We start from the raw sequence: 19,226 nt of genomic DNA on the forward strand, positions 1-19,226 counted from the left end.
GTCACAACGCTGTCTTATTGTCATTTCGCTTAGCAAAATAACAAAAAATAGGTCTGATCACGTGACTGTTTTTGCCTTTCGTGTCTGTTTAAGACATCTGTTTTTCGATGGTTTAAAAAACTGTTCAGTTCGTCTCTATTTATTTAACGATTAGAATGTTACTTTTTACTTAATTTTACGGTTTTTTTTCAGTTATATACAGGAAAAAAATCCTAAAGTAGGTTATTTTTTTTAATGAAACCAATCGTTATGTAGGTAGGTATCACACAGGATGAATAATGAGAATAAATTTTTTTAAAAATACGTGGAAAAAAAACTTAGAAAGATTTACAATTTAAGAGTACTATCCTACTAATATTATAATTAATGTGAAAGTGTGGATGTTTGGATGTTTGGATGTTTGTTACTCAATCACGCAAAAACGGCTGGATTTGGATGAAATTTGGAAAGGAGATAGATTATACCCTGGATTAACACATAGGCTACTTTTTATCCGAAAAATCAAAGAGTTCCCGCGGGATTTACATGTGAAAAATATAAATCCACGCGGACGAAGTCGCGGGCATCAGCTAGTAATATTAAAAAGCTCACAAATTCTCTACAATCTTTGGTTATTTATTTTGGCATAAGCGGCGGCAGCGCACGGTGCCTCGAAATCACTTCCGTGTTTCATTTTCATTGCTCCAATTTCAACCGTATGTCAAAGTAAAGAAAGCTGAATTTAATTTGGTAAGAAAAATACGCTGCGCCTTGATTCCACAGTCCACTATCTATAGGTATATGTGTTGGACATCAGGCACTACAGTACAGCAGGATATCCTGGATAACTATTAAAGATCAGGATCAAAACTATTCTATCCGGGTTCGGTCTCCCGGGACAGCCGTTTCGTCTGCACCCCTGTGATGAGGGTAGTGTGACTCGGCAAATTTCCGAATGACCTTGTAACTTTTCAAGTGATCTACCTAAACTGGAATGTAGTTTGAGTCATTGAACTATAAATTAGTGCATATACTTAATATAATGCCCGCAACTTCGCGTGGTTTTTAAAAACCGTGGCAACTCTTTGATTTTCCGGAATAAAAACCGACCAAGTGCGAGTCAGGCTCGTGCAATGAGGGTTCCGTACTACAGTCGTATTTTTTCACGATATACATTTTGCACGATAATTAAAAAACTATGATGCATAAAAATAAATAAAAATCTGTTTTAGAATTTACAGGTGAAGACCTTTCATATGATACCCCACTTTATATAGTCACTCACTTCGAAAGTTGAAAATACTAATTTTTAGTTCATGAACACAATTTAATTTTTTTTGTGTGATCTAACCCTAAATTCAGGGTTTTCAGATTTTTCCCCAAATGTCAGCTATAAGATCTACCTACCTGCCAAATTTCATGATTCTAGGCCAACGGAAAGTACCCTGTAGGTTTCTTGACAGACAGACGGATAGACAGACAGACAGACAGACAACAAAGTGATCCTATAAGGGTTCCGTTTTTCCTTTTGAGGTACGGAACCCTAAAAAGTACTTACCTATCCAATGTCCATCGCCAGGGCCCAGGATGCAAGCTATCTCAGTACTAATGTTCGTTTGGTGTAGGGTATGCTGAATCGGTACATCATCAGCATTGTCAAAACGTATAACCTCATAATATAAAAATGTTATTATCTTCATAAGGTGGCCTCCTCATAGGATAAAAAATCTTGGTGATTATGTTTAGGTAATGAAACCCTAATGGTTTTTTATTTTTCGTACATAGACGCTTTAAATCAGTTTCAGGTAAATTGTTGTATGAACTTTGCCATTGTACTTTGTCCTTTTTTGTGTAAAGCAAAAATAAAAATGCCCGTGAATATATTAACCCGCACCCACAGAATTCCTCGCAGTCTGATAAAGTTTATCAAGATTCACCTCGTAATGACATCACTCTGTCACATGTACTGTCTGTAGCTAACTGTAGAAGTGTAGTAACAAAGTAACATCATAGGTTGCAACGGGGCTAGACTAGTTCGCATTTAGATAAGATACCTAAGTCTAGTCATAAAAAAACAAGTGTACCTAATTAGGTTCTTACCACAGAATTCTACACAAGATAGATAATAGAAAGGGTATCTGCTGCTTTAAATAACGGGACATGCTTTTTAAGCAATTATATCAAACATCGTGAGGAAACCTGCATGCCCGAGAGTTCTCCATAATATTCTCAAAGATCTGCCAATCCGCACTTGACCAGCATGGCGGACTATGGCCGAAAGTGAGCCGACGATGGGTTAGTCACTTTTAAATAAAATATATATATATATATATATATATATATATATATATATATATATATATATATATATATAAAGTAGGTTAGTATAGTCCGCACAAAATGACTTTTCACGCGCCATTTTATTTCTATGGGTCAACTGTCATGTCAAAAGTTAGAGCCTCAATAGATCAACGGGTAAAGCAGTGGACTGAAAACCGAAAGGTCGACGGTTCAAGCCCCGCCCGTTGCACTGTTGTCGTAAGTACCTACCTACTACTAGCACAAGCTTAACGCTTAGTTGGAGAGGAAATGGGAATATTAGTCATTTATAATGGCTAATATTTTTTTTTTTTTTAAGTAGGTTCACCTTTAAAAGAAGGACTTAAATCGTACTTTTGACATGAAATTTGACACATAAAGTTAAAATGGCGCGTGAGAAGTCATTTTTCTTTATTTTCTAAAGATATTCCCATACACTAGGTACCTACACATAACACAGTGGTGCATTTACGTAGAATTCTGGACAAAAATAAATAAAGCCGAACTGCCCTGTCCATTGGGACTAGCGATTTGCGCACTGGCCAAATTGCCGGCTCTTTAGGCGGACTTTAATAATCACGTCATATCCAATTTTCCTTTGGAACGGGCTCGGAATACCAAATAGCTAAGACGTTGATTGAATGCTTGTTTAGTACAAATTGACGTAATTATCAGGTACATTTCAATTAGTTACGGTTACTTTACAAATTCCGTAAAATTCCTTAGTTTAAATGCTTATAGCTGCCTCAAGTTTAAACGTATGTACTTATCCAAGTTAAAGTCTAGAAGGTTGGTAATAATAATTAGATTTTAAAGGTGACTTTACGCCTAAATACCTACATTTCATCACAGTGTTTAAGAATCATTTAAAAAATAAAAATTTTAGTGAAAATTTTTTCTACATGTAAATATTCCTTTATACCGATTATTTGAGAAACATCTACATTAAATTCATAAAACCAAAAAAAACACAGTGTAAGCGATTTATCTGAGTAATGGGAATGTAAAGAATATTAAAAATACACATTTTTAGCATACAATAAAAACTCTAATGATTTAATGATCTGTTTGAATGAAAATCTTAAGTGGGGTAGGGCGGGGCGATTTGAACAGTTTTTCACTTGATCGGTCATATTAGGTCCTGAACGATTAGTCCAAAATGCTTGTTATGCATACTGATGGGTAAATAATTTATCTCTTTCCATAAGTGTCCATACTCCATACTAACTCATTCCTAATAAATCGCTTTTAAGAGCTACACGCGTTCAAGTGAGGTAAGTTGAGCAAGGGTAGGTATATTCTTCGATTTTCCGGAACAAAAATTAGCCAATTTTAATCCTCATGATGTAAGCTATCTTTGTACCTTTTATCAGAATTGGTTGAACGAATGGACCGTGAAAAGCTAGCAGACCGACAGACAGACATAATTAGTACAGAGAGAAACACTTTCGCATTTATAATGTTAGTATGGATTCTAATTCTAATATTTATCTTGTCGATATTATACCGGATGCAATGGCGGAACTAAATTATACAAAATGACTCAATATTACTAAATTTAGTGAAAAAAAACTCAGTCGCAAAAAAAAATAGTACAACAGATCTCGGCCAATCTCTTGATTTTATGCAGAATAATTAGATTTTTCAGTCGGCGACAGATAAAAAATTCCAGACCGTAAAAGAAACAATTTCAAGCGTCACCTTATTTTAATGAAACATTCTTTATAGAATAAGCAGTTTTTGTGCAATATTTGAATTCTGAATCAAGCCTTTTTTCACGCGTCACCTCTTTTATGATGGTATATCAAAGTAATGACTAAATTATATCAAATTGTAAAAATGTCACAAAAACTTCAAGTTTGCATCAACGCATGCGCCAATTGCCAGGCTATTTTTTGTAGGTACGTACCTCAATTAACTTAACTTAATTTTACACTTTAAGTAGGAATACAAAACACAAAATAACTTATACTCATCTTAAACTTTACCTAGTTATATCGAAAATTCACAAAAGGAAGCAACCTTATTTTTAATACCTTATTTTAAATACCCAATAGAACGACTGATGAGCTATAAGCAAAGCACACGCTGGCCAAGTACAGATTGGCCTCATTACAATATTTACTTTGTCAAAAAATTTGCATGTCAGGGTTTCCTGACTGGATATGTTGGGTAACTCTGTACAATACAGACACAAATTATCATCCCATACTCAAACAAAGAAACTATATTTGATTTCATTTCATTTTATTATGGAGAACTCTCAAGGACGCAGGTTACCTTACGATATTTTCCTTCACAGTTAAAGCAAATAATAATTTATTGCTTAAAAACTCACAGCTTGAAAAGTTTTTTTTTTTTTTAATTTTTTTTTATTCAGATACAAGTTAGCCCTTGACTGCAATCTCACCTGGTGGTAAGTGATGATGCAGCCTAAGATGATAGCAGGCTAACCTGGAAGGGGTATGGCAGTTTTTATTAAACCCATACCCCTTTGGTTTCTACACGGCATCGTACCGGAACGCTAAATCGCTTGGCGGCACGGCTTTGCCGGTAGGGTGGTAACTAGCCACGGCCGAAGCCTCCCACCAGACTAATAAGTTAGAGGTGCGTGCCCGGGATAGAACCCCCGATCCCCCGAATAGGAGGTAGACGTCTTAACCACTAGTACAGGCTATCACAATATTAGTATGAATAATAGAGCTTTAGATTTATAATGACTAATGATATTCCTAAAATCCCCGTATACTTTACATGTTCCTATCCGTATTACACCCCAATGGGTACTGATCCGACGTTCATGGACAAAAAATAGCCAATCTGCCCGACACGTCGATACAAGCATGACTAATGGTCGCTGGCCGCTTAGCAAATTGCCCACCGAAATCGTAGCGAAACTGGAAAATTGTTTCATTCATAAATGCAATAAACCGGGATTTGCTGTGGATAGTTTTGTGATGAATAAAATTGCGATCTTGGGTATAACTCGGTCCCATCTGTGGCGGCTGGGATTTGAAATGGTCAAATGAGGTATTCGGGCATGCAGTTATCGTTGAACCCGGAGTATTATTCTAAAGTAGAAACCTCTTGTTTGTTAAAAAAATATTAAGTCCTTTAAGAAAAAAGAAGGCAAAATAATAAATTTGACTTTCTATGAAATTGGATACTTACATAACTTTGTCGTGATAGGTTAGTGAAAATTGAACTACCTACGCAGTGATTCCAAAATACGCAAAATTCATGTCTCCAGTTAGTTTTAAGTTTAATGACCATTTTAATTTTCCGATTGCGCTTGAAAACGCACGTCAGAAGTTTATGACGTCACATTTCCCTATTTCATACAAACTCCTATACGTATAAGCGTTATAAGGCGAGTCACCGAGGCTAAGCGGAAAAAACTGGTTTGCTAGATCAAATGTTTTAGGTATTTACTATTAAATAATGGCCTTGCTAAAAATATACAATATACCTAAATTATAGTACTTCACTCGATCAAATAAAATCTTGAAATAAGCCGATATAAAAGTCTAAAACGAATGATTTAATACTTAAATTTCTGACTTGGCAAATAATTTTTATATGGAAATATTTGTCTTTAAGTACTACAGAGAACCTGCTAAATTTTGGTTTTCAACAGGACTTCTATAATTTATTAAATTCAAATTTAACGTTTGAAACACAGAATTTGCACGTTGCCAAGCGGTTTAGTAGTTCAAAGCCGCGCTGCCCGCCTCGGTGACTCGCCTTAACCAGTGGTTTTAACTTTTGATAGAGTTGGAGATTTGATTACTTGTAAATGCATGTTAATCTGTACTTTTTCTATCTTAGGTCGTATTTTTGTTGTACCTACCTACCTAATTCAAATCACATTTTGATAGTCTACAAAATTCTACCTAAACTCGATTGGCTTAACTCTAAAGAAATTCTATAGCTCTAATTTTAGTCCATTGAATTAAAATGTCGAATCGAGTTAGCGAATCCCAGTTCCTTAAGAGTCCCTAAATAGAGAAAACTAGCGCTGGTAAAATTAGCAATACAAAGAGAACCGTTGGGGCCACATTCTGCCAATTGAAAGGCGAAGGAAATAATAGTTATTTGCAATAATCGACTGAAGGGACGGCTGATTGCGCCCGGGGCGGGAGAGAATTTTTCTCGTATTTTTGTCTGGAAACTTGCAGTTTAACTCCACTGTGCTTGCTTTACCTTTATCGTTTTTTTACAATTTGCTTCGGCTTTGGGTTCTAGCTTTCAGCCTTTATCTTTATCGACTACTAGCTGATGCCCGAGACTTCGTCCGCGAGGATTTAGGTTTGAAAAAAAATCCGGGGAAACTCTTTGATTTTCCGGGATAAAAAGTAGCCTATATCACTCTCCAAGTCTTTCTATAGGTACCCACAGACTTTATACTCGGTGACTATACCCATGCAAAAAATCAAGTCGATCCGTTGCTCGGTTGCGACGTGATTGAAGGACAAACCAACCAACAAACACACTTTCGCATTTATAATATTATGGGTAGTGACTAGATGATTCGGCTACTAGATGATGACCAGGTAGATCTAGTGGACTGTGGCCTAAACTCTTTTTTAGGGTTCCGTACCTTGAAAGGAAAAAAGGAATCCTTATATTATCACTTCGTTATCTGTCTGTCTGTCCGTCTGTCCAATGTCAACAAAACCTATAGGGTACTTCCCATCGACCTATAGAATCATGAAATTGGGTAGGTAGGTAGGTCTTATAGAACAAGTAAAGGAATAAATCCGAAAACCGTGAATTTGTGGTTTCATCACAAAAAAAATTAGAATGTGTCAAGAATATTGTCATCGTCACATAAAATCCCTACACACCTACCAGAACAGACCAAATAGTGACCCCTCACCCTATTTCAATGCCAATTCAACCCTAAAAGAAAGAATTAAAACAACAGGGGGCACGGTACAAAAGTGCGTTGATGAGGTAAAGGGGAAATGATGCATCATTTACGGGACACTTGTCCCGCTAATCCCGACTGGTCCCGCTTGATTGATGGTCACACTGTCACTATTGGAATGTCCATTACATTTAGGTGAAGTCCGCGATATGTTGAGATGGCAATCGGGGTATGAGGCGGAAGGACGCCCGTCACTCGCGCTCGCCCGCACCGTTTTAGCGCCTCGCTCGTCCATGTAAACGTTTCGTCATACAAAATTGCAGCGCGTGGATCGTCTGCTCATCGGACGTGCCTCGAACGTGGCACGGCTCGGGCCTGGCACGGTCTAGCATTTAAAATAAGAAGCGTCGTCTACAGTCATAGTTATTGGCTAGTGGGGATTGGCAGACTTCACACCCCTTTGAGAACATTATGGAGAACTCGCAGGGTCTAGGAAGTAATTGGGAATTAAACAAAAGTCTGCGCACACCCTTAACTCTGTTGTTTCTTGTTGTAAGCAAAGTACAGATGTGTAGGCCCGATAGCTCCGCATTCCACGATATTGTCAGCGTAAACGACGATTGCGGGTTCATAAAAATGTAAATTATACAACTAAATCTCATTATACTTCAACTTTTATAAAAAATATTCCTGCTCCGAAATACTAAGTTTGATAAATTAATTGTACGAATAAAACTGAAACACAAACAGTGAATTGCGAATTTTTGTATGCAGTAAAAACATAACTAGGTACCTAGACCACACGAGTAGATATATAGACCAGAGGGGAAGCTTCATACTAGCGGCTGGCTGTAGGTTCACTCACTCTAGCGCAGCTCACGCACACCACAACGTGTCACGGACGCTCCGTTTGCCGCCAAACTGGGCGCACGGAGCGTCCGTGGCACGTCGTGGTGTGCGTGAGCTAGTGTGAAGCTTCCCCTCTGGTCTATAATATCTACTCGTGTGCCTAGACCCTAGACTGAAAAAAACTGAAGTCTTGGTCCTTGGATTACATTCAAGTATTAAACCGAAGATTTTAACCTTTTATAGCACTGAATTTGTTTAAATACCTGGTTACTTAATTATTATTGGCTTGGTGGGTTTGGTGTGATTGCAGTAAAAAAACATTGCTACATACAGATAACAAAATGATCCCATAAGAAGATACGGAGATACGGACCCCTAAAAACGAGTTCTAAGGGATTTAAAAAAACCTAAATCCACGTGAATCAAGTCCATGGCAAAAGCTGGACAACGCATTAACACACAGCTCAATTTACTAGACGAATCGGGCTGAAATTTGGCATGCATGATAGCTATTATGACATAGGCATCCGTTAACAAAGGATTTTTGAAAATTCAACCCCTAAGGGGGTAAAATAGGGGTTTGAAATTTGTGTAGCCCACGCGGACGAAGTCGCAAGCATAAGCTAGTACAGCTGTTATAAAAAGAAAGAGATCTAAAAAATCTTAATACGGAAACCAACCACAAAGAAGAAGAATACCAAAACATGTTATTCCAAAACATCGTTATGAAACTTTGACTGCAACTGGTAATTCCGAGCATCGATTACCCTACATTACAAAACGATTATTGGATATAAAACCGAATAAAAGTTAAGAAATCGATGTTTCAAAAAAGTGCATCAATTTACGTCTGCGGTTGTGATTTGAGGTTTGCTGCAGGTGCCTTTTTATAATCAAAAAAGATACTCTTGGTAGAAAACATTTACAATTTTTTTAGCAGTGTCATTGGTAAGAAAGTACCTAAGTACCTACCTACTAATCTAGAATCTAGATATGTTATTATCTTGATTTTGAATGTTGGCTAGAAAATATAATTAGGTAGGTACTTAGCAGTGGCGTGCAGGTCATAGAGGCATAAATGCACTGCTTACCCCAGTTGTAATAGCTCAATGCATATTTTTCATTATGACCTGCCATTAAACAGGTTCCTACCTAACTAATGCCTACCCTGGCTTCAAACCCTGTGCACGCCACTGGTACTTAGTAAGTAGGTATTTGAAACCTAGTATCGATAAACCATCATCATAGAGAAACCTGCATTCTTATAATATTTTAGTTCACGGCAACAACCAAAAAATAAATATTTGAACGATTTGTTACTAGACGAGAGAAGTCATTTTGGAAAATTTCACCTTGAGGATAGTAAAATAGGAGATGAAAGTTTGTTTAGGAAAGTTTAATTATTGTTAACTTTTTAACAATTTGGAAGGTACGTTATTTCTTAAGAAATAGTTTTGAGAAATCCCTCCCCTAAGGGGGTAAAATGGTTGTTGGAAGGTTATATGAAAGTCACTATGTGGAAAAATAGGGGTTTTAGGTATTCTATGTTAAGTATACTTTAAGGCGAGACTGAGTGAGTAGGTAGGTAAGTGAGGCCTTTTGCAGCAGTAGAGTTTCTAATCTCGTGAGAAACCAGAAATTTTACGCGGACGAAGTCGCGGGCAGCTGCTACTTTTGATATAAAATCATTAATTATATTAGATGAATGAATACCTAGGTACTAGGTACGAAATCAAAAGCAAAATTCCCGTAAATATAAACGAACGATTTGGTCATAAGTATTACGACTAATATTTTTTCTTGGTTATTTTCTAACATGTTCTAGTTGAAAGTGTTAAGGCTCGATCTGTCGGTACAAAAACTCCAATGGACAGAAGGCGCGACGAATTACCGTGATTCAGCGGTTGCTCGCTGATTGAACTGACTACCGTGCTCTACAGGGTGTTACGAGAAAACTCTCTTAAATCTTCATAGTACGAGCACAGGAACAAAAATTTTCGATACGGTGACCCAACCAACGCCTGTGATTTTTGCGGACAAGTCGGCATCATTAAAGGTGAATGTCAAACTTTTTTGTTTATTTGGCATCTTTCACTTAAAATGAAACGTCTGAACGCAAAATAAATCAAAAGTGACAAACAATGTCACTTTTGATTTGTTTTGTGCGATGATGATGCGATGTGTTCACTCGAGTGCTGATATATTCTTACAGGTTGGTAGTACCTAGGTAAGTACCTAGCGAAACCCGTGAGAGATGGGCGGGCGGGCGGCAAGGCTGGTCCAGGCGCGGCGCGCGTCTTTAAGTCTCCTGCGCATTTATTTTATTAGTATTCCAATTTTAATCATATATCAACGGAGTGCATGTAGCGAGTTAAAGTTGTTATCAAAAAGACTGCTCCAATACATAATATTATGTCTGTACTGTACTCAATAATATGTGCTGGCCCTTAAGGATTCTCATTAGCAGGGTCCATAATGAGCTAGGCTGCCATGTTTACTGTTCGCCTTGCTATAAAATTTTCCTGCGGTAGGTAAATAGTTTTCAAATAATTTACCTTAACCGTCAAACCGACTATGATTAATGTCATTGTCGGTATGACGGATATGATGAATTTAATGAATGCTTTTAAAAATCATTACTTATCAATTTAGCTAATTACTTTATAATGTAAGTCTTTTGATTTACATTACTCAAGGAAAACCAAACTAAGTCATCAATTTTATTGACGTCAAAATTGGAACATTCTGTATAGAAACCACAAAAATAATACAAGACAAAACGTAATAGATCCATATATTCGAAAAGGGCCGGCGATCATTTTTGAATCCGTAGCAGATTTTTATTCTTGTTCAAAATTTTGTAGACATTATTCCTGAGGCATAGAGTTTAAAGTTGCTTAATTTATTTTCATTCTAAACTATTGTGCTATCAGTTAATCTCTATCTAATGATTGCTAGAAGGCTGGTTTACTTGTAATATTTCTAATATTCGTCATCTAGCGTCACCTATTTAGCAGTAATAGGTATCTGGGTTAAATACTTCGTGGTCCTAATAAATATTATGACTTATTAGCTTATTCCCACGACTTCGTAGCTTGGGCTACAAAAATTTCAACCCTCTATTTTACCCCCAGGGGTTGAATTTTCAATAAACCTTTCTTAACGGATGCCTATGTCATATTTTTAATAGCTGTCTGCATGCCAAATTTCAGCCCGATCCGTCCAGTAGTTTGAGCTGTGCGTTGATAGGTAGATCAGTCAATCAGCTTTTCCTTTCATATACCTAGGTTATATATAGATTACAATTAATTATCTAGGGCAAGATACAAGTACAAGGAAGAAGGTGAGTGGGATAGAGAAGAACTTAGGTACTTTAAATAGGTATAGGTAGGCTCTATGATGGTAGTAGGTATATGGTTCCAAGTTTCATCATTCAGAAAATCAAAGGAATGCCCTCTATCTATCATCAAATTCATGTACGTAGAACCATTTAGTCACGGCCTTTATATTCCAATCAAAATAGCTTAGACAACGGATGTGGACCACTTTTTGACTTTTTATCCTCATTTCAAAAGCTTTTTTTATAAAGAAATTTTGATGAAGTGTAAAAGGGTTTCATAGATTGAGTCAAAAGATTTTAGATTTCGGTATACCAAAAGGTAAAGTTCGGTATACAAAAAGTGTTTTGGATTTTTTGTAGTGTCTCCTTAAAATATCTTTTAAATGTTATTATAATTAACTTGTTTGTATAAACTGACTGTAATGTGCGGCCAGTAGAAGTATACTTAAAGGCTTTGTCTACTTCGAAACAACAAAAACGTTTCAACGTTCGCTGTAAAAAAATTAGGAGCGGTATCTATACCCCTCCTATTTTTTTTGAAATATTTCACAAAAATATAAACTACTAGGTAATTAATTAATCCATCCATACTAATATTATAAATGCGAAAGTGTGTCTGTCTGTCTGTCTGCTAGCTTTTCACGGCTCAACCGTTCAACCGATTTTGATGAAATTTGGTACAGAGATAGCTTGCATCCCGGGGAAGGACATAGGCTACTTTTTATCCCGGAAAATTAAAGAGTTCCCACGGGATTTAAAAAAAACCTAATTCCACGCAAACGAAGTGGCGGGCATCAGCTAGTTATTTAATAATTAGATAACACTTTCCTACTTAATCCGCGTGAATTTAATTAGGTTTTATCAAAATCCCGGAACGTTTAATGTTAACGCATTCTTAAAAAGTAGCTTATTAGGTACCTACCTATACTCTCCAGGTCTTAATCGTCCCCAATTATCTAGTTAAAAAAAATATCGTCAATCTGCTGCTCTTTTGCGGCGTGATTGAAGGGCAAACCAACACTCTTTCGCATTTCTAATATTGTAGGATTAATTGATACAATTCATACATCTAAGTATACTAATATTATAAAGAGGTAATGTCGTTAAGTTTGTTTGTAGGGGGTAATCTCTGGAACTACAGAACCGATTTTGAAAATTCTTTCACCAATCGAAAGCTACATTATTCCTGAGTGACATAGGCTATATTATATACACGCGGGCGAAGCCGCGGGGATCAGCTAGTACATAATAAGTAAGTACTATACCTAAGTACTCCCTTGTGAGGAATTCTAGTCTAACCGCCAGGTTTTATCATTGACTCTACCTAGGTACTTACCTACTACGTTTCTAGAGTTAGGTAGGTACCTACCTACTTACTTTAGAAATGTAGCTCAAGCTCTCTACTCGTGTGGCTCAAGTTCGTTAAATTTAATAGATCATTATAAAAATACGATTCTGGGAAAACGTCAAATTACTGAGACAAAACATGATTCAGCGATAATAGGTAGGTATGCAAATTATATTACCTTTGTTTCGAAATAATAGTAGAGAGACGGGGATTTTCTTGTCTATGACTAGATGTGAGCATGAACAATCTCACACAGTGATCTAAGTTTAGTACGCGACAGGTCGAGATGGCAATCGGGGTATGAGACGGGGGGACGCCCCGCACTTCCCCACGTGACCCGCGCTTTCCCGCACCGGGTTAGCGCGGGGGCTGTGCGGGTGTGGCATCCTGATTGCCATCTCGACCTGTCGCGCACTAACTATGTAATGACGAACAGGTGGGATGTCGTCTAGAACCCAATGTGGATAAGAACATTTTCTCTGATTCAACCCACTATAATCCTACCAAATTCAGACCCTATAGGTACCCTGACAGTCTAGTAGTTAAGACGTCTGCCTTCTAATCGGAAGTCGGGGGTTCGATCCCAGGCACGCACCTCTAACTTTTCAGAGTTATGTGCGTTTTAAAGTAATTAAATACCACTTGCTTTAACATTGAAGGAAAACATCGTGAGGAAACCTGCATGCCTGTGAGTTGTCCATAATGTTTTCAAGGGTGTGTGAAGTCTGCCAATCCGCATATCTGGCATGGCCAGCGTAGACTGATGGCCAAAATCACTAGTCTCTGAGCAGTGGCGTGCACAGGTATTTAAGTCAGGTATGCAATTAGGTATGAACCTATTTAGTCAATAGCGAAAAATAAGCATTGAGTTATTAGGACTAGGGTCAATAGGGTACCTAAGCAGTGCATTTATGCCTCTATGACCTGCACGTCACTGTCTCTGAGAGGAGACCCGTGCGTGCCCGTGCTCTGCAGTGAATGATGAATCCTACCCGAATGACTTGAGTAACCCAAATTCAGATTCTATTAGGTAGGTACCCTGAAATTCGGGACAGTGGACACGTCACATAATATTATGACCTTATATTTTTTGTTTAATAGGTATATATCTATCTATTTCCCGTTTCCAGATCGATCTAGGGCAGCCGAGAAATCAATTACCACTTAGATTTCTAAAATGTTGAGAACCTAATTAGTAAATTTCCGCATGGCTGCCGATGAAAGATTACGATAGACGTGTAGGTACGTGTGTCTTGCATATGTAAAAAACGCGTCGATGTGTGCCAACTAGTCTGGTGGACTTTGGTGGCAAATTGCTAATTTTCTAATTTTGCGCCTTACAATGTACAGTACGCGGTAGAAAGTAATGTACATCGACCTTTAGAAAGAGGTAGCGACTTTGTAGAGCACTCTCTCTGTCGTTGAGACCGACAAAACGTCACGTCATGAGTGACTACAACGCTCTACAAAGCCGAAACATCATTCTAAAGGCCGATGTAAGTACATTACTTTCTGCCGCGTACTGTAGGCGTTTTAAACCCGCTACGAACTTTGGTTTAGGTGCTACGCGTTGTAGCACTAATGACCAATCAACACTTATTATAATAATCAACGGCATTTTTTCCTAATTCGGAAGTTAAGGACATGCACACGTCAGCCTCCCTGACGCCACAAGAAGCGTAAGAATTAGATACTTAGGTACCCTAGCTACTTATAATATTATGGACTTATTACTTTGGACAATACTTATTTTTTGTGGACTAACTATTAACAAAGCTTGTTTGTTACCTTAAGTGTTATTTAAATTTGATAATGATGTTGATTTATCCACCAACATGCAACGTGAAGAAAAGGCAGCTCTAAAATATTCAAAAGTGCCAAAAGCGGCTCAGTCCGCTTTATCTACGCTTAAAATAATAAATACAATCTTCAAATAGCTTCCTATTTGAAGATTGTATTTATTATTTTACGATTCAAAAACAAGAAAAATTCCACACCTCTGAGTATATCCTCGAAACTCGACATTAGGCACATAAAATAGGTTTTTTAATGTATCATTATAGGTTAGTTGCGTGATCAAAACAAAAATAAATAGCTCGGTATTGTCCACGATTCATGACATGATAAAAATCTTAATTTACGTAATTCTCCACTCTTTGTACTTGTTGCTTTAAATAAAGTTGGTTTATACCTTCTTGGCCACGACTTTGTTGCATTAGCGTTACCGTGAGTTTGCACTAACGAAACATTTACCTACCTACATAAAAACATGTTGGAAACTCTGTTTTCTGATAATGTATCAAACTGAGTTGGATTATCATTTATAATTTGTTCAACAGGAAGAACCTTTAAAAGAATTTTAAAATAAGTGTCAAAGATTTTCGTACGCAATTTTCTGTAGTGCGAAAGTAATCAACAAAACAAGTTAATAGATTCATTATAACGACCTGTGAAACATTCACATGTTTAAAGTTTTTGATTTTCTTTTGAACTCTTTGATTTTCCGGGGTAAAAAGTTTAAACTATAGATACTTACCCATGCAAAAAAATCACGTCAATCTGTTGCTCTGTTGCGACGTGATTGAAGGACAAACTAACAAACCAACAAGCCAACAAATACACTTTTGGATGTATAACATGGAGGGATACCTAGTGATTTCATAGGCCCTATACTTAAACTCAATTACAGTACACAGTGCCAGGCAAAAATAGAATAATATAAAATCTTAACTTTTCACGGAAACTGTGATGAACTTTGCCATTTTGGTCTTTTCAATGTTTCTCTTAGAAATGTAGTGTCAAGCTACGAATCGCCCAGAATGTTTCTACCATTTTTTTATGCCAGCAGTCGCACTAAGCTGCCGCTCTAGCGATGGGGTTATGGCCCAGCGGGTATAGCTTTAAAACATAGTTGTTTTATACGGAAAATCGTTTTAACCTTGGTATTTCATCTCGTTGAGAACGTCTTTTGTTTATGACTTTTATAAATAACAAAAATAATGGTTTTATTTAAAGATGTCAAAGTAAGTGAAATATTAATTTATTAAAGTTAAATCTGTAATGGATAGGTACTTATTACCTTCAGTAAAGTACGCGGCCGAAAGTAATGTACATCGGCCTTTAGAATGACATTTCGGCTTTGTAGAGCGTTGTCTCTGTCACTCATACTAACATGACGTTTTGTCGGTCTCAACGACAGGGACAACGCTCTACAAATCTGCCATCTCCTTCTAAATGTCGATGTACTGGATCTTAGGATTTACATACACCTACGTTGAGAAAGGTAAAAAAATATGATAAATAGATAGTACCTAAATACCAAAAAAAAAACATACAGTCGAATTGAGAATCTCCTCCTTTTTTTGAAGTCGGTTAATAAAATATGGTAAAAAAGTAGGTAGAGTTATAGGTATATTTTTTGTGACTACAATCTAAATATATTTAAAACGCTCAACTACCTACGCACCTACTGATCGGATTGAGCCGAAATTTGACTTGCAGTCTGCATATAAAAGGATTTTTGAAAATCCAACCCCTAAGGGTATAAAATAGGTGTTTGAAATTTGTGTAGTCCACGCGGACGAAGTCACGGGCATAAGCTAATATTTCGTAAGTATATAAATACCAACGCAATACCTAGTTAATGATGCCACGCCGGCTGGTTGAGACGGTTTGGAAACAATCATGTTTAGAACCAGTAAGACAATGTCGTTGAGAGTTGAGATACAAATCGGACACAATTTGAGCAATTTTTGCTGACTCGGGCACTCTCAATAAGATGTTTATTATCTTGTTGAGTTGTTTTATCACTACCAACCTAAATTTCGTAATATAAAACTATTATTAGAACTATGTGTGAAATCAGTCGATTTCGTAATGGGTTGCACAGATTTTTTTAATTCATATACAAGTTAGCCCTTGACGGCAATCTCACCTGGTGGTAAGTGATGGTGCAATCTAAGATGGAAGCGGGCTAACCTGGAAGGAGTATGGCAGTTTTTATTAGACCCATGCCCCTTTGGTTTCTACACGGTATCGTACCGGAACGCTAAATTGCTTAGCGGCACGTCTTTGCCGGTAGGGTGGTAGTTATAGCCACGGCCGAAGCCTCCCACAAGATCAAACCAGAAATTTAGAAAATATAAAACTCCAAAACCCTGCCAGAATCGAACCTGGGACCTCCCACTAATAAGACCCTGAAGCTGAATAGCTGAGTCCCTGTGAAAGAGGACTCCGGAGGGGTTCGAAACTAGTCGTGCTTACGTCGACTAAATACGTGAGTAGGTATATAGCCGTAACAATCTAAGTATACTTAAGTATAAGATCAGCTTATTTCATCGTATCCTACGAATAAGGGCGTAACTGCCGTTGTGGCTTTTTTGCTGATTTGAAACATACTTAGATACTTACTTTCAATTTCACATCATGTCAATTCACAAAAGTTTGAAAAAATTGACTTTATTGCTTAGAAGTTAGCTTTTGAAATTACTACCCTGGCCACCGTGTACCTAGATAGTGCTGAAATTTCTCATAAAGATAACTATTAGGTATGACGTAAGCTTCCGCTAAGAAAGGGATTTGGAAAATTCAACCCCTAAGTGGGTTAAAATAGGGGGTTGAAATTTATTGAGTTCACGCGGACATAAGCTAGTAAGTATTAAAAAAATGCTCCTCCTGAAAAGTAGCCCTTTTGTAACAGTGTCCTTATTCGTAGAATATGATGATTTATTCAAAGCTTTACTTTTAAAAAAACTATAAGGACCCACTTCTGATGATGGAATAAAATGACACAGTAACAGCTTGGTAGATTTACTGGACTTATATTAATTTAACATGATAGGTAGGTATATTATTATTTTCGACGAACAACATTAATTCTCCAAATCTATAAAAGCACATTAAATAAAGCGTCTAAAATAAATAGGACGCAAAAGTAATTAAAAATGCTTTTTTAACACAAGACCAAGACCTAACAAATTGCTCATATTTCTTAAATGTTTTTCTAGTAGGTCCTAAACCCTTATGATTAAAAATGAGCTAAGCGAGTGCAATTTTTTTGTTGCTTTATAGAAAGCTTGCTTAAGTAGGTTCGAAGGTAGATAAAAAAAATTGGTACCTACTTGAAAAAAAAATTAGACCGTATCTATCTATGACTCTGGTCCAGAATTTCCTGTGTCCATACCTGCTAAGTATGTCAAACGTGGAACAGCTCATAAATTAATTGACACTTATTAAAAAGTAAGTAAGGTAAGGTGCCTAAGTAGAAAATATGAGCAATCTTAGAAACTTGGTCGCTAGAAGAAGAAACACTATAACTAAAAAGAAAAATATAAAAAAGAAAAAATGAAACGTGCCCAGGTTCGAGATGCGATTGGTTGGATGCTTGTTGCTGCCGACAGATATCCGGGCTTGACTGTACGAACCAGGAATGGGTGAAGGCCGGGTTCAGGCCCGGGTTGAGGCCTGGCCCGGGGCCCGGCAGGCCCATGACGGGCAACCCGCCAGCCCGCTGATGGTGGTGAAACCCTGAGGCCACGTAGTCCATTGCAACCGCTTGGTATGGCAACATTATCACTATATCGTATCTGTTTTTTTAATCTTTTAGTCTTTGACAGTCCTTTCCCGCGCTGTCACACTCATTTTAAAAACAAAACTTTAACGTTCGAAATTTGAAAATGTTCCTGATTATTCCATTTTCAAACACACAAGCTTCAAAATAAGAAGTTCGGAACACGAAATAGTTTCTTCTTATTCCATTATTTAAATAAATGTCCGCACTTTATTTACGATAGAGTCTTTGACACTAGTTCGAAAATAGAACGCACATTTTCGGCGAACTCTGAGCCGCAAAAAATTCACACGAACAGTTAACAGTTTCAGCCGCAAACGTTTTCAGTTAGCAAACAAAACAAACCGTCCTATTTCGCGACCGATTTACGTGGCCAGCTACCAGCTATAACCTATTCACTGGAGAGAAGTCACGCACAGCCACCCACTTAATAAATATTCTGGGCATATATCCGTTTTTACGCAGACGTGACCGGTCGGGTACTGGCCGATTTTCACGTACGGAACGCGCGGCCGATTATCGAAAACAGTTGCACGACCCCCTCCTTCGACCTCGGACGTGCAACTGAGACCTCAGATAAAACACGCGCCAAACGCGACTTTATTCACTCGGTCTACTGTGTCTAGGTCCCGTGGCTTTTCGTGGATTAGACAGGGATAGAGGTACTAAAACGAAAGAGACGCGAATCGATCGGACGTCATCGCGAAGTTAAAAGCCTGCGTCGTTACACGGACTGTAATAGGCGGTTACGTGATTGGGCGTGGCTTAGACTATTAAGTTGAATTGTCGCGCTCTGATTGGATGAAATTGGTAGTAGTCTCGCACGTGATATGTTCGGGAATACGTTTATAGCTTGCGCTCATAGAATATAATAAGTAGTAGGTTGGGAGTTCGCCAGTTTTGTGCCTGCGTGGTGCGGTTTTGTAGGTTCGCGTAAAGATTTTTAATTGTT

At 37.6% G+C, this 19,226-nt stretch overlaps 1 protein-coding gene across 2 annotated transcripts in view; it reads right to left on the minus strand.

Moving 5' to 3' along the window:
- trh (PAS domain-containing protein trachealess) overlaps window positions 1–18,824 on the minus strand; it is a 97,150-nt gene extending 78,326 nt beyond the window's left edge. For both annotated transcript variants that reach the window (XM_069505894.1, XM_034979969.2), the window contains exon 1: window positions 18,060–18,824. In XM_069505894.1, coding sequence (XP_069361995.1) covers window positions 18,060–18,274 — 215 coding nt within the window. In that variant the 5' untranslated portion in view covers window positions 18,275–18,824. The remainder of the gene's footprint in view (window positions 1–18,059) is intronic.
- Between the last annotated feature and the right edge of the window lie 402 nt (window positions 18,825–19,226).

Source organism: Maniola hyperantus, chromosome 21 (genome assembly GCF_902806685.2).
Source record: "Maniola hyperantus chromosome 21, iAphHyp1.2, whole genome shotgun sequence".
Classification (NCBI taxonomy): Eukaryota; Metazoa; Arthropoda; class Insecta; order Lepidoptera; family Nymphalidae; genus Maniola; species Maniola hyperantus.